We start from the raw sequence: 15,975 nt of genomic DNA on the forward strand, positions 1-15,975 counted from the left end.
CTAATACGAAAGTTTATAGCATCAAATGCCCACATCAAATAAGTAGAAAAATTTCAAATAAACAGTTTAACAACACACCTCAAGAAACAAGAAAAGCAAGAACAAACCAAATCCAAAATTAGCACAAAGCAAGAAATAACAAACAGCACAGAACTAAACAAAATAGGGACTTTAATAAAAAAGAAACACAAAGGGTCAACAAAATGATAAGTTGGTTCTTTGAAAAGGTAAACAAAATTGATAAACTGCTAACTAGAGTAATCAATAAAAGGAGAGAGAAAACCCAAATAGTATCAGCAAATGATAATGGAGATATTACAATTGATATCACAGAAATATAAACTATTATCAGAGACTATTATATACAACTATGCTAACATACTGGAAAATTCAGGGGAAATGGATACATTTCTGGAACAACTCAACTTAGCAAGATTGAATCAGGAAGAAATACAATACCTGAACAGACCAATCACAACTAGAGAGAATGAATCAGTAATAAAAATTATCCTAACAAACAAAAGCACAGGACCAGATGGATTCACTGCTGAATACTACCAAATGTATAAAGAATTAATACCAATCTTCCTCAAACTATTCTTTAAAAAACTGAGGAGGAGTGAATTCTCCCTGATGCATTCTTTGTATTACCCTGATGTCAAAAATAGATAAGAATGCAACCCAAATAGGAAACTACAGGTTAATATCTTGATGAATATAGATGCAAGAATCCTTAACAAAATACAAGCAAACTGAATTCAATAGCACATCAAAAAGATAATACACAATGATCAAAGGGGATTTATACCAGGGATGCAAGGATGGTTTGACATACACACACCAATAAATGTTATACATCACACCAACAGAATGAAGGACAAAAACCATGTGATGATCTCAAAAGATGCAGAAAAAGCACTTAATAAAATTCAACATTCCATCACGATAAAAACTCTCAACAAACTAGGCATAGAAAGAACATACCTCAAAATAATAAAGACCATATATGACAAGCCCACAGCTAACATATTGAATGGAGAAAAGTTGAAAGCCTTTTCTCTAAAAACTGGAACAAGACAAGGATGTCCACTTTCACTACTCTTATTCAAGAGAGAACTGAAAGTCCTAGCCAAATAAATTAGGCTCAAACCTGTAGTCCCAAGTCTTTAGGAGGCCAAGGCAGAGGATTGCTTGAGCCCAGGAGTTCAAGACTAGCTTGTGCAACATAGAAAGAACTCATCTCCACCAATGAATGAATGAATAAATAAATAAATAAATAAATAAATAAATAAAGCAATTTCATTTACAATTAGTACAGTACAAATATATACCTAGGAATAAATTTAACCAAGGCAATGAAAGACCCTACAAGAACAATTGCAAAACATTGATGACAGAAATTGAAGAGGACACAAACGGAAAGACACCCCATGTTCATGAATTGGAAGAATTAATATCATTAAAATGATCATGTTACCTAAGACAATCTATAGATTTGATTCAATTCCTATAAAAATACCAATATCATTTTCACAGAAATAGAAAAAACAATCCTAAAATTCATATGGAACCAATAAAGAACCCATATAGCCAAAGCAATCCTAAGCATAAAGAACAAAGCTGGAAACAGCACAGTATCTGACTTTAAATTATATTACAAGGCTATAGTAATTAATACAGCATAAGTTGGAAACAGCACAATATTTGACTTCAAATTACATTACAAGGCTATGTTAATCAAAACAGCTTGGTAGTGGTATAAAAATAGACACAAAGAACAACCTAACAGAATAGAGAACCCAGAAATAAATCCACGTACTTACAGACAACTGATTTTCAACAGAAGTACCAAGAACTATGTTGAAAGAACACCCTCTTCCATAAATGGTGCTGGATAAATTGGCTATCTATATGCAGAAGAGAAAAGCTGAAAAGTATTTCTCACCACATGCAAATATCAACTCAAGATGGATTAAGGCCGCGCGTGGTGGCTCAAGCCTGTAATCCCAGCACTTTGGGAGGCCGAGACGGGCGGATCACGAGGTCAGGAGATCGAGACCATCCTGGCGAACACGGTGAAACCCCGTCTCTACTAAAAAATACAAAAAACTAGCCGGGCGAGGCGGCGGGCGCCTGTAGTCCCAGCTACTCGGGAGGCTGAGGCAGGAGAATGGCGTAAACCCGGGGGGCGGAGCTTGCAGTGAGCTGAGATCCGGCCACTGCACTCCAGCCTGGGCGACAGAGCCAGACTCCGTCTCAAAAAAAAAAAAAAAAAAAAAGATGGATTAAAGACTTAAATGTATATATACATAATGGAATACCATTTGTCTACAGAAAAAAATGAAAACAGGTCATTTGCAGCAACATAGATGGAACTGGAGGCCATTATGTTCAGTGAAATAGACCAGGCAACAGAAAGACAAATACTGCATGTTCTTACTCACATGTGGTAGCTAAAAAAGTTGATCTCCTGGAGATAGAGAACAAAATTATCAGTACCACAGGCTGGAAAGGATGTGAGGGTGGGAAGGGGAAATGAAGAGTGGTTGGTGAATGGGTACAAACTTATAGTTAGATGGAAGAAATAGGGTCTAATGTTAGCTAGCAACTGGGGTGACTATAGTTAGCAATGATACATTGTATATTTCAAAATAGCTAGAAGAGAAGATTTGAAATGTTACCAACGTATATAAATGATAAATACTCAAGGTGATGGATACCACAAATACCCTTTTTCTTCTTCCTCTTCTTTTTAATTTTTCTTCCTCTTCTTTGATCTCTCCTGGTTCTCCTCTTTCTTGTTCTCCTTCTCCTTTCTTCTCTTCTTCCTGTTCCTCCTCTTCCCCCTCCTCCTCCTCTTCTTCCTCTCCCTCTCCTTCTCCTTCTTGTTCTTCTTTTTTCTTTTTTCTTTTTTTGAGACAGAGTCTCCTTCTGTTGCCCAGGCTGGAGTGCGGTGGCTCAATCTCGGTTCACTGTAAACTCTGCCTCCTGGGTTGATCCTTCCACATCAGCATCCTGAACAGCTGGACCACAGGCGCAAGCCACCACGCCCGCTTAATTTCTTATAGAAAAAAAAAGGTTTCTGCTACCTTGCCCAGGCTGGTCTTGAACTCCCAGCGTCAAGCGAGCGCCACACCCTCTACAAAGTGGTAGGATTATTGGCGTGAGCCACGGAGCCCTGAGGAGACTCCCGTTTTTCTTTCTGCTCACCCAAGAAGCCCCTGCTGTGTCCCTAAGTGTTCCCGCCTCGCCCCTGCCCACACCCACTGCTCCCTAACTTCTCTCACAGGCCCCCACTGCCTCCTCCCGCGCTGGCGCACGCTCAGGTCTTACCCGCCAGCAGGTGGCGGAACACGATTTTCTGTCGTCTGCGGCTGAGCCCTGGCGTCCCCTCTTCTCTATGCCTTTCGTCTAGTTCCAGCCTGGATACGCTTCCTTAGCAAAGGGTTGCCCTTGGCAACAGGAGGACGCGGGAGGGCGGGCTTGGTTCCTGGCGAGTTTCTTAGCACCTGCCTGCGGTCTGAGGCACCGGCTAAACCATGTCGGAGATCCTGTGCCAGTGGCTCAACAAGGAGTTGAAGGTGTCCCGGACCGTGAGTGAGTGACCATAGCCAGGGGCGAGCGGCTGAGGGGCTAGCGGAGCACAGAACCTGCAGCTCAGAGCACTCAGGGAAGGTGGCGGGCAGGGCGCGAGCTGCGCAGGTGGGGCACCTGCGGAGCCGGCAGCACCCCGCAGTGAGCAGCTCTGCTTCGTAGTGCCCCAGGTCCGTCCTGCCACCTCCCTACAGCTCACCCCAGCCAGGGCAAGGCCTTGTCACGTCCCTACTCTGCCGCTCTCACGTCCCCACTCTTGTCACGGTGGGCCCAACCCGCAGGCATTTTGACTTGTGATGTGGTTCTAGGCAATCAGCGGGTTTAGGAAGGTCTCTTTTGCTTCTGTGGAGAGGAAACTTTGCTGAACTCTGTAGTGTGACCCTAACGATGCCTCCTTCACATCACCAGAAGCAGAAGCATGGTGTGCTTGCTGGCTAGTCGATGAAATATGAAGCCCCTGGACAAGTTACAATACCTTCTCTGAATGTGTTTCCTTCTCTATAAAATGGACCTAATAATGCTTTCCATACTTAACTGACCGGCAGGGGAGGGTGGGTGTAAAATAAGTTAATGTAGAATACGTTAACATTTACAAATTTTAGTAAATTTTAAGCCCCAAATCACAAACTTTAGCTATTTCTGGTCACTATTGGCTCTTGCCCAGAGCTGACCTTATTCACCAACCTAATTTTATCCTAACCATGCAGTTGCCACCCAAAGTTTCCAAGTCTGACAACCGCAGAGGCAATTTTACATGCTGGCAGCTTCCTTGACTGCCTGGTAATTCTTCAGTGGGAGTTCATTTTTCAGTTGGTTTTTTTTTGTTTTGTTTTTTTTCCTTAAGGGAAGAGGTTTTCAGGAAGTCATTTCAGTTCATTTTCCCAGAAGAACTTGCTTAACACCAGCTTGCTACCAGAGAGGCAGTGGTGCCAGTTCAACCTTAGGTTATCCACAGAAGTTGCTAGATCGGTAGTGTTTCTGTGGGTGCAAAGTAGTTATTAATACTCTCAGCATGAGGATCTTTAACACAGAGCATCTCCTGTTGCATTTCTTGAGGCAGAAACGTCAGACTCTTTCTTTGTCAAATGACCATGTACACACTCCCTATGAACCGCAATAAATTCTTTCCTGGTATTCTATAATTATCCCATTGTGTCTCCAACTGTTGATTTGCTAAAATATGATGGACTGGGTACAATATTTAGCATTTATTGTTTCTTATTCCTGTCTCACCATAGGAGCCAAAATAAAATATCATGCCCTTAAGTTGTACTCTTCTAAAGGAAAAGCAGATACATATTGCTTAGTTTAATTTAGTTCATTTATTTTATTAGTAAAAAGCACACCCGGGCTGGGCACTGTGGCTCACGCCTGTAATCCTAGCCCTTTGGGAGGCTGAGGCAGGCGGATCATGAGGTCAGGAGTTTGAGACCAGCCTGGCTAACATAGTGAAATCCTGTCTCTGCTAAAAATACAACGATTAACCGGGCATGGTGGCGGGTGCCTGTAGTCCCAGCTACTTCGGAGGCTGAGGCAGGAGAATCGCTTGAACCCGGGAGGCAGAGGTTGCAGAGAGCCGAGATTGCGCCACTGCACTCCAGCCTGGGTGACAGGGCGAGACTCTGTCTCAAAAAACAAACAAACAAAAAACAAAACAAAACAAAAACCACCCTTTGCTGAAGTCCCCAGGACTCTATTGCAACATTTTGAAATACTTTTAGGAGAAATAAATGAAATTAATAAAGACACATAAAATAAAAACAGTAGGTGCCATTATAATTTTAATTAGTTTTGGAAATTTTGGTTTTGAGAGGTGGAGAAAGAATGACTTCATTCTGTAAACATGAAAAGGCTGAAGACTAAGTAAGAATTTTAACAACATTTAGCCTATGAATGGAAACTTCCTGGCATCTGCTTTCCTGAGTTGTAGATCTGGAAGCTAGCAGAGACACCCCGTTCTAATGGAGTGTCCTGCTTTCCATTCACTAGCAAATGTATTAATTTTTTTTAATCGCAACTACTATAAGAGAGATAGACCTAAAGAGTCCTCGAGGAGGTAACCAGATTCCATATTGTAAAAGGCCTTTGGACTATAGGGAACACACTTAACTGTGTTTGTAAGCCAACAAGCTAGGATTTGTGCACCCAAGGAAGCACATTTCCTACTGCTGCTGTCCCATCACCAGATAAACTGTTCTGTGGTGCACAACGGAAGGCTTTGGATGGTTAGTAGAATCTATCATGGAAGGACTGTGAGTAGGTACAACCTCTGGGGAAAGTAATCAGGCAATTTCTGGGTAAGGGAAATGTAAAGAGCAAGAACTTGGAGGTTAGACTGCTTGGAAATCTTTTGGACAAGTTATTTACCTAAATTTCATCATACTTAAAAACAACAATAATAATGATACCTCATCTGGTTGTATCAAGATTAAATGGGATATTAAATGTAAAGCATTTAAAATAGCACTTTGGATATAAATTCTAAATCTTATTTCTCCGCATCTATCAAATAAAAATAAAAACTCCAACGTATAAGGATATTTGAACAAGGATGTTTATTGCTACATGAATTACAGGGGCAAAAATAAAAATTGAAAACAATCTGAGTATCCTTCAGAAGTGTAATGCTTGGATAAATGGTGCTTTATTCATACTATGAATTGTTATGCAGTTATTACAAAGAATGAGTTAACTGCTATAACTTTTGGCCTAAAGGATATTTATGTATTTTTGTCAAGTAAAAACCAAAAGTTAGAGCTTACTGTGACTAGTATAATTATATATTTGTACCAATTAGGAAACACACACTTATGAATATGGACATTTATATGAACATGAAGAAAAGTATGGAAAGACATATACTGGACTATTGACATACACATGAGTCTTCATATTATGGTTTGCGTAAGAATAAAGGAAAGTGTGGAAGGATATAAGCAAGTGTGTTATAAGGATTACCCTGGGGAAGTGGGAGATTGCTAGCTTTTCTTTATACATCTGTTATCTGGCTTGTTGCTTATATTGCCTTTGTAATTTGAAGGGAAAATTCAATAGAGCATTAAAGATAAAAAATCAAAAGAAGCCAAACATCACATGACAAAATAGGAGAAAAAGAGGTTTAATACTTTAGTTGAAATGTCATAAGCATATTATAATAAAGTATTGTGGGAGCTTGTGGAACAGTTATATGGAGTTCAAATGAAGTCTACGAATGAAAGAATAATAAATAATGAAAGTTATCCCTTATTGAACATTTATGTAGGTATACCAGACCCTGTTCTAAGCTCTTTACATATATTTTCTTATTTAATCTTAAAAACAACCCTGGCCGGGCGCGGTGGCTCAAGCCTGTAATCCCAGCACTTTGGGAGGCCGAGACGGGCGGATCACGAGGTCAGGAGATCGAGACCATCCTGGCTAACACGGTGAAACCCCGTCTCTACTAAAAAATACAAAAAAATAGCCGGGCGTGGTGGCGGCGCCTGTAGTCCCAGCTACTCGGGAGGCTGAGGCAGGAGAATGGCGGGAACCCGGGAGGCGGAGTTTGCAGTGAGCCGAGATCGGGCCACTGCACTCCAGCCTGGGCGACAGAGCGAGACTCCGCCTCAAAAAAAAAAAAAAAAAAAAAAAAAAAACAACCCTAAGAGGTATTGCCCTGGATGTTCAGGTGAGTCAGGAGGAGGAGAGGGCTTAGTAATTTGTTCAAGGTCTTATAGCTAGTAGGCCGTAGAGCTAGAATTTGAACTTAAGCTTTTAGGTCCTATATTGGACATTAAAGTTTTAAACTTAGGTATAAATATATATGTTTAAGTAACTCTTCCAATATATTCATTTGAGCTCTTTTTATAAGGATTATTTTGCATTTGAAGTCACAAGAAATACAAAAATTCAGCCATCTAGGCATGTTATAATATCATAGGGCATAACCTAGTTCCTAGATGGTTAAGTGGCAAAGGTGGATGAATTAGTGTTTGTTCGGAAGTGGCCCAGTCCATCGTTGCTTGTTGGGACAAAGAAACAGGAGAGAATGCCGAGCCTGTGCATTTGCTGCCTTGTGAGGCTAAATAATGGTTCCGTTGTTGGAGAGGCAGTCAAAGCTAATGTGTGCTGTGTTTTACTTTTTCTGATCTAGAGATATTTCATCTAGATAGCAGTGATAGGTGAAATTAGATTAGATTAAAGTCATAATTCCTGCCCCTCTGACTTACAGTACTTAGGGAAGCCACATTGTTCAATAGTATTTTCCAATGTTACTTCTACTACCAAAAGCTTCTGAAATTACAATAGTTGTGAATTTTTCTACTGCTAGGGCATATTCCTATTTTAAATAAGGCTAATTAATATATTGGGATATATTAATCATTGCTTACATGATATATCAAAAAATTAAATAGATACATTTTTGTGAGTTTTAAGAGACAATCTATGCTCCTTGTTAATTGGGTTTGGGTTTTTTTTTTCAAATGGGTTTCCATAGATGATTAATCTTGTCCTTTTATATTAAACCTTAGTAGCATTTGTTTTGGAGAGTGATATTTTCTACTCTTTGTCCTAAATTTTAGGGGCATCCTCTCCTGCATTAATGATACTTTCTTGATTCGTTCTTTTGTCCTAACGTTTTCAGAAGGATCATATTTTATTTTAAGAAAAGATAGAGATATCAAAAAATCCCATTGAATATTCATTTTTGTGCAACAAAATAAAAATAAAATAAAAGTTCATAATGTATTGTGGTAACCTTACCACATTACGGAATCATATAACTTTGGATCTGAAAAATAATCTTGAACATCATTTAATTCTTCAGCAGATGAGGAAATCTAATCAGATGTGTTAAGAGCGTTGTTTAGGATTATGCACCTAGGTAGTAGCAAGTTAGCAGGAGATTCTGAGCCTGCTACCTTTTAGTTCTTGTCTTCTTTAAACCTGGAGTCTAAACCTTACACATTTTCTCACACTTAAACTCTCAGAATCATTAGAAACTATACTGCTTCTGATGTAAAGCAACAGATTTCGATACTTCCTGGCTAGCCTTGCAGCGTTTTTCTTGATTAAAACTTGGCTATCATTGACTAAAAATTAATACAGCAAGTCTACTAGCAGAAGGCTATTGTGTAAATCAAAGCAAAAATTTTAAAAAATAGAGTTCCAAGAAAAGACTGATGCTCAGTATTTTCACAATTAAAAAGGGTTATAATATAGCAATTGAGATTTAGTTTCAGATAGTAAATCTCAGGAATTATGACAAAGCCTTCAAAGGATAAAACTGTGAAGACTGAGCATCCTATTCTGACTAAAGGAAAGAAAACATCAGTATCCCCTGCCGAAGATCTCAGGACACATCTGTATTTGCACAAAATTAGATTTATAGATTTGTTGTAACAAGAGAGAACATGTACCATGAGGACTGCGGGGCATCTCGGTAAGAAGGTGCTAGAAATGACTTGGGCTTGTGTTAGGTATTTTTGAGGAGGGTTCCAGGAAGTGGTGCCTTGCTGTGAATGAAATCCTGTCCAGAAGCATAGGCAATTTTATGATTTAGGTATCTTAATAAATCTTATCTAGAAGGTGAGAAAAATGATCAAAGCAAAGCTATAATTAGTAGAGAAGCAGCAATCATTCTTATTGGCCGGAATAGGGACATACTTGGTTATTTTTGTGTTTTGGACAATATTTTTGTTTTGGTCTGAGCTCAGACATGATTACAGAGGGATTTTGTTTTTGTTTTGCTCCATCAGTGTCACAGAGTCTGATGTTGGTGTGCTGTGAAATTGGTTATGTTCAGCGGGAGAATGCCAAGGCCTAGCTGTGGGCACCCAGCCAGTTTCTAGGAACACCACAGCCTGGTAGGACCATGCCAGTTCCAAGCCTTCAGCAGGGTTTTTTGTTTGTTTGTTTGTTTGATCTCAAATGAGAGTAAATTTGCTTGGCTTTTTAAATGTAGTTGATAGTGCAGGCTAGATCTTTCCTACTCTAGTAAAGGAGGAGTAAAGGCCACAGAGTGTAAAATGGTATGGGTCTGCAGTCCCTTACCTCAAAAATTCTAAAATCCAAAAACCTCTGAAAACTGCAACTTTGTACATTACTCATTTGGCAGCAAAACCTGACCAGAAATGCCATGAGGCTGTTTAGTCCTTATTTATTTCACTGGATGTGACTATTTAAATATTTTGCTGTATCAATAGACTGTGTTTAAGTACAGGTGCTTCCCCAGACCAGTGGGGGAGTTATAGCCTATCTGGCCTAAAGAGTGGACCTGTATATGAATGCCAGGAATTGCCAAATATTTGCTTTCTGAGTACTGAATTGTGTTTTAAACAAGCATGTTTGTACTGTAATCATTAAGGATCTGTTATTCACAGTTTGTGTAATTAATATGACCTGTTTTCTTAAATTAGAAGACAGTAATAATAACAATAAAAATAATCACTGAACTTTCACTGTGGACCAGGCAGTGTGCTAAGCATTTTACATACAAGATTTAATTCTCAAAACTACTCTTATAAGGTAGAGCCCATCACTCTCTCATTTTTACAGATGAGAAACTGTGGCTACATAGTTGTCCAAGGTGAAGCAGCTTGTAAATGAGCCACGAGTCTAACAGAGAATCTTTCTCCAGAACCTGTGTTCTCCTTATCACCATGTGGAATGTGGATGGCTTTCTGTGCTTCCTCCTGCTGGCTAAGGGCCATTTTGATGGAAAGGCACATAGATCATTTCACCTGCTGTCCCAGCCTAACATAGACCCATCACCGAGGCCTGCATCAAAGATTTATTAGAAAAGGAAACTTTAGTGATGGGGACCAGGCATGTGGCTTGGAAGATTAGAGGCGGGGTTGAGTTGCTGCTAAATAATTTTAATCCCAGATGTAAGTAATTTTGGGTTTAGGATGAAGATTGTCACTGGGCTCCCACGGTTTATTTACTTATCATATTCTTTCATTGTTGCTTGTTCTGGAGTCAACCTACCTCTTTTTCCCCATACAAAATTTCAATTGTTAGTGCAAATTACTTTATAGAGGTGGGCATCCTGAAATTAGTCATAGTATTCAGTGACATTTGTGGGAAGAAGAACATGACAAACCAAACAGAAAAAAAAAATAAGCGTTTTCTTTCCTTTTCTTTTTTCCTCACTGTTTCTCTCTCTCCCTATCACCTTTGTCTCTTACTCTGTCTCTCTGTGGCTTCTTATCTGTCTTCTTTTATTTTTTGACATGGAGTCTTGCTCTGTCACCAGGCTGGAGTGCAGTGGCGCAATCTTGGCCTACTGCAACCTCCGCCTCCCGGGTTCAAGCAATTCCCCTGCCTCAGCCTCCTGAGTAGCTGGGGCTACAGGCACATGCCACCATGCCCAACTACTTTTTGTATTTTTAGTAGAGACAGGGTTTTACCATATTGGCCAGGCTGGTGTCGAACTTCTGACCTCGTGATCCGCCCGCCTCAGCCTAAAGTGCTGGGATTACAGGCATGAGCCACCGGGTCCGGCCCTGTCTTCTTATATGTTTTAATCTATTAGTCCCAGTGTATACACTTTTTCTTCAGCTTTTTCTTTCCTCGTCTAATTTCTTATACGTGTTCTTTTTTCTTTTTCTTTAATTTTTTTCTCCAAGTTTCCCCTTTGTTGCTTTTCTCATTTTCTATATTCTTCATTCATTGTTCTAGTTTCTGCTAATGTGGCACATGGGAAATCTGAAGTGTCTTATGCATAAAAAACTTCAGACAGATATTTTGGTACTTGCTTATTTGTTGTAAACTACTCTGATAGTGAAGTACATAAGTGTTTACTATCCTTCTTTAACCTTTATACTATAAACACTTCTATTTTATCCATATCGTAATTGCCTTATTAATATGTCATGCCATTTCAAAGGAAATGGGTAATGATTTTATTTTTCTGGCTACCTTTTTGTAGAAAATGGTTTGCTACAGACCATTTGTCAGCCAAATTGAAGATGAAGGAAAGGGATTTAGTATTCCCCAGTTATTCCTGGGCTAGACTTTCAGCATTCAGTCAACGTGAACAACAGGCACAGTGCAAACCCCAGAGGGATGCAGGAAGGAAAAGAGATTACCTGAAGGTAACATAGCAACAGCTCTTGAACAGAAAGCAATAAGCCAAAAACTGGGACAAGAGCCTGATAGCATAGGAAGAGAAAGACACAGGTACATCCATAGATGAATAATGGTTTTAGGTCCAGTGGCTCTTTAGAAAACTAAGGGAAGTATAGGGATAGGTTAGGGAGGAGAGAAGGGAAGAGGCAGAAAGAAGGAAGCAACAGAGAGAAGAGGTGAAAGACACAGCTAGAGCACCCTGGGTGGCACATTGAGGATCGTGGTGGCAACGAGAGCTTTGGAGTCTGTGAGGGAAGGAGAAAGCTGCAGTGACACAGCAGGAGGTGGCACACTTTGGCCCATTGGAGCAGAAGGAACCCTTTGGATTTCAGTTGCTTTAAAGACTACTGAGGTATGAAGCCAGAAGACACTTGCTGAATAACAGATGACATTTGGTATAAGATCAAGCCAATCCTCATTTTAGTAGCATCACAAGGCATTATGATATTCAAGTGGTGTCGCATTAAAGTCAGAAAACATCATTGCCTAGGTTATGAAGCTCAAGCTTAACTTGTGCTGTAAGGTGTTCCAGGCGGTACAGTAGATCTAGCTGAGTTATAAAGCTCAGGTATGCCATGGATTTCAAATTCTCCTGCTGGAAGCTTTGGGACATACGGTTCTCTAACTATATTTTCTCAAGAATTGCTTCAGTGTTTCACATTAAGACATAGCTTTGGAAGGACAGATATGACTGATAGGAAGGGCATCAAACCATCAACTCTGAAAGAATGTATCATGGGTTTAGAGTGAGATCATTCTGCCCTAAATAGTTTTAAAATGATGATAAAACTGGTCTGTTTGTGGAAAAGCTTGCCAAACTCCACTAATAGGTGCCAGACTGTGGACTTTAAGAATAGATGGAATGTGTCTGTTCTCACCTGAACTATAGCTGAACACAAGTTTATGTGATTGGAAGCTTTCATTTTCCTAGAGCTTATAAAAGTTTCATTTCTTTTTACCTATTGCTAAAGTGATCCATAGACAAAAGCACTGTTTCCCCTTAATGTTTTTTACCTTTTATTTTTTCTATTGCAAATAAAAATTATGTAACCATAATTAATAGATTCTAATTCTAGACAGTTCAAGAACTCACCCTGAATAAATAGAATCAATGGGAATCATTGACATCTTTTTAAACTACTTTTATTATTGTATTGACTCAACTTAAGGATTGGGGTATTCCTCTGAGTCTAAAGGATTTTGAGAACAGATCTTAAGAAAGTCTTAGGGAAAACTGTGGTCTGGCATCAGATATGCAAAAAAGTATCATAATATGGTGTAATCTTTGGAGTGTGGACTGTGTAGTGGCTGTTATGGAGCAATTTAGCTCACCTTCCTGCAACTACACAACCAAGCGTCACGTCTACAAATCATGAAGGAATGTTATTTCTTCACGGTCAACTAGCCACCTCATTATTAGTCAGACAGGTAAAATAGAAGAATCTGGTAAAAATGAATTTGTGATACTGAATGACATATAATATTTCAACCGATGCTAACTAAAGGACCCTGATGGAAGCATGTTGAATGTTTGTGGAGGATTTTGAAGTGATTTGAGAGATGATGGCTTTGGCCTATGATAATATAATTTATTTTATATATAATCCTTAAATACCATGTAACTCTATATATTTTACTTTATAAGAAAAATACAAGTAACTCAAAACTAAGAACATTTTTTTTTTAAAGCAAATTCTATTGAACACTTTAAAAAAATATTTTTTCTCGGCTGGGCGTGGTGGCTCATGCCTGTAATCCCAGCACTTTGGGAGGCTGAGTCGGGTAGATCTTGAAGTCAAAAGATCGACACCAACCTGGGCAACATGGTGAAACCCCCCTCTCTACTAAAAATACACAAATTAGCCGGGTGTGGTGGCACACGCCTGTAGTCCCAGCTCCTCGGGAGGCTGAGTCAGGAGAATCACTTGAACCTGGGAGGCAGAGGTTGTAGATCATGCCACTGCACTCCAGCCTGGGCAACAGTGAGACTCCATCAAAAAAAACAAAGAAAAAAATTCTGCACTTATCATTATGTGCCTACTCTGTGGCAGGCATGGTACCCAGCAATTCTCAAACATTACTGCATAAGAGAGCTATTAATATTAAACAGCTCTCTGAGATCAGATATAGATATGATTATCTCTATTCTAGACATGAGGCTGAAACTCAGGAAGACGAAGCAGCTTGCCCAATGTCACACAGCTAGTAAGAGGCAGAGCCAAGATTCCAAGACAGATGTCTCTGGCTCCAAAGTCAGTTTTCCCTGGGCTCTCTCTCCATAATTGCATGGGACAATAACTGGGCCATAGTGTCCCCTCTGAACCATGAAGGAGAAGTTTGATTATGCTCAGGAGGTTTTAAGAACGTGCAAATGGCTTTAGTAAACTTTCCATTGTTTTACAGGTTAAAATGAAGTCTTCGTTTAAAAGAAGTTAGCTTGCATCTCACTTGGCCAAAATATGCTATCCTCCTAGATTGCATGGGTTATCCAACTAAAGTATTAGAGTATAATTTTATAAAATATCTTTAAGGCTGGTTTTAAATCTAATGTTATTTACAAATTTTTTTGGTAGCATTTTTTTAAAAAATTTTATCCATTGTCTTTCTCTTCCTTCAAAAATTTGTATTTCATCAATTATTGATTTATATTTATTTGGGGATCTTTGTAAAATATCTATGTTAAATGTCAACCTTTTCCTTTGGTTATTAAAAGACGTTTCTAGAAATATATTCATAGCATTTTGAGTTCCAGTTATATTGTGTAGTTTTTAGTGTATGTATATTTAAAGGGATCATTAGCTCTATGAGCAACATTGTATTCATGGTTTTTATCTCAATGTTTTGAAACTCAGGTCCCAAGTCATTTGCAAAGGCATTTTCCAGTGGCTTTCTACTTGGAGAAGTTCTATACAAGTTTGAACTTCAGGATGATTTTTCAGAATTTTTGGACAGCAGGTTAGTGAGATTATTCTTTGTTGTTGTTGTTATTGATTTGTTTTGTGACAAGGTCTTGTTCTGTTACCGAGACTGGAGCGCAGTAGCGTGATCATACCTCACTGCAACCTTGAACTCCTGGGATCAAGCAATCCTCTTGCCTCAGCTTCCCAAATAGGTGGAACTACAGGTGCATGCCACCACGCCTGGCTAATTTTTGTATTTTTGGTATAGACGGGGTTTTGCCATGTTGCCCAGGCTGGTCTTGAACCCCTGGGCTCAAGTGATCCTCCTGCTTCAACCTTCCAAAGTGTTGGGATTACATGCGTGCACCTCCACTCCTGGCCTACTCTTCAGTTTCAAGAAAAGCTAATTTCTTTGGCATTTGGAAAATCCAAAGTTAACTTCAAAGAATCATTAATCATAAGATCCCTTCCAAACCTCAAACACCCAAGCAGAACCATTAATATGGAAATTGTTCCTTCCTGGCACATACATTTTTTATTTTCTCAAGAGTACAAAGGAGAGACTGTTATGTGGTTGCAGCAAGACCTCATCTCTAAAGGGGACTTATTTTACACCAGATTTCTTCCTGTTTTGTTAATTGATTGTTCCTTCTTTTAAGAGAAGAAGTGAAACAACATATAGTGCTTTGGGTAGACAATTAGTATTGTTATTTGTGGTTTAAAACTATAAAATAGAACTTAACTACTAATAAAAAATTCACAATGTTTTTTGTTTTTAGTGGCTATATTGAAATATAATTTATGTACCACAATTCACCTAATATATTCACATATTTAGTATCTTCACAACCATCACCACCATCTAAACATCCAGCCTCTGGCACCTACTAATCTACTTTTCTGTCTCTATGGATTTGCCTATTCTACACATTTTATATCAATGGAATCACACAATTTGTGACATTTTGTGACTGGCTTCTTCACTTAGGATAACGTTTTCAAGGTTCACCCATGTTAGCAAGTATCAGTATTTCTTCATTTATATTTATTTTCTGAATAATTTCTATTATATGGATACACCATACCATATTTTGTTTATCTATTTATCAATTGATGGATACAATCCTCCTTTGGTATTCTTGGGGTATTGGTTCCTGGACCCTCTACAGATATCAAAACCCAATAGGGCAGCCATTAAAGTTTAAAGTTCCACAATCATCTCCTTTGACTCCATATCTCACATCCAGGGCACATTGATGCAAGAAGTGAGCTCCTATGGCATTGGAAATCTCTGCCCCTGTGACTTTCAGGGTACAGCCCCTCTCCTGGCTGCATTCACAGGCTGGTGTTGAGTGTATGTGGATTTTCC

The 15,975-nt window shown here is 39.2% G+C and overlaps 1 protein-coding gene across 1 annotated transcript in view; it reads left to right on the plus strand.

The window, feature by feature from the left end:
• Positions 1 to 3,386: 3,386 nt before the first annotated feature.
• The window catches only part of SPEF2 (sperm flagellar 2), a 196,068-nt gene continuing 183,479 nt past the window's right edge, over positions 3,387 to 15,975 (plus strand). Inside the window, exons 1-2 of the mRNA XM_025387975.1 lie at positions 3,387 to 3,597; positions 14,559 to 14,661. Of these exons, the coding sequence (XP_025243760.1) occupies positions 3,540 to 3,597; positions 14,559 to 14,661 (161 nt within the window). The 5' untranslated portion in view covers positions 3,387 to 3,539. The remainder of the gene's footprint in view (positions 3,598 to 14,558; positions 14,662 to 15,975) is intronic.

The sequence above is a fragment of the Theropithecus gelada genome, chromosome 6 (assembly GCF_003255815.1).
Source record: "Theropithecus gelada isolate Dixy chromosome 6, Tgel_1.0, whole genome shotgun sequence".
NCBI lineage: Eukaryota > Metazoa > Chordata > Mammalia > Primates > Cercopithecidae > Theropithecus > Theropithecus gelada.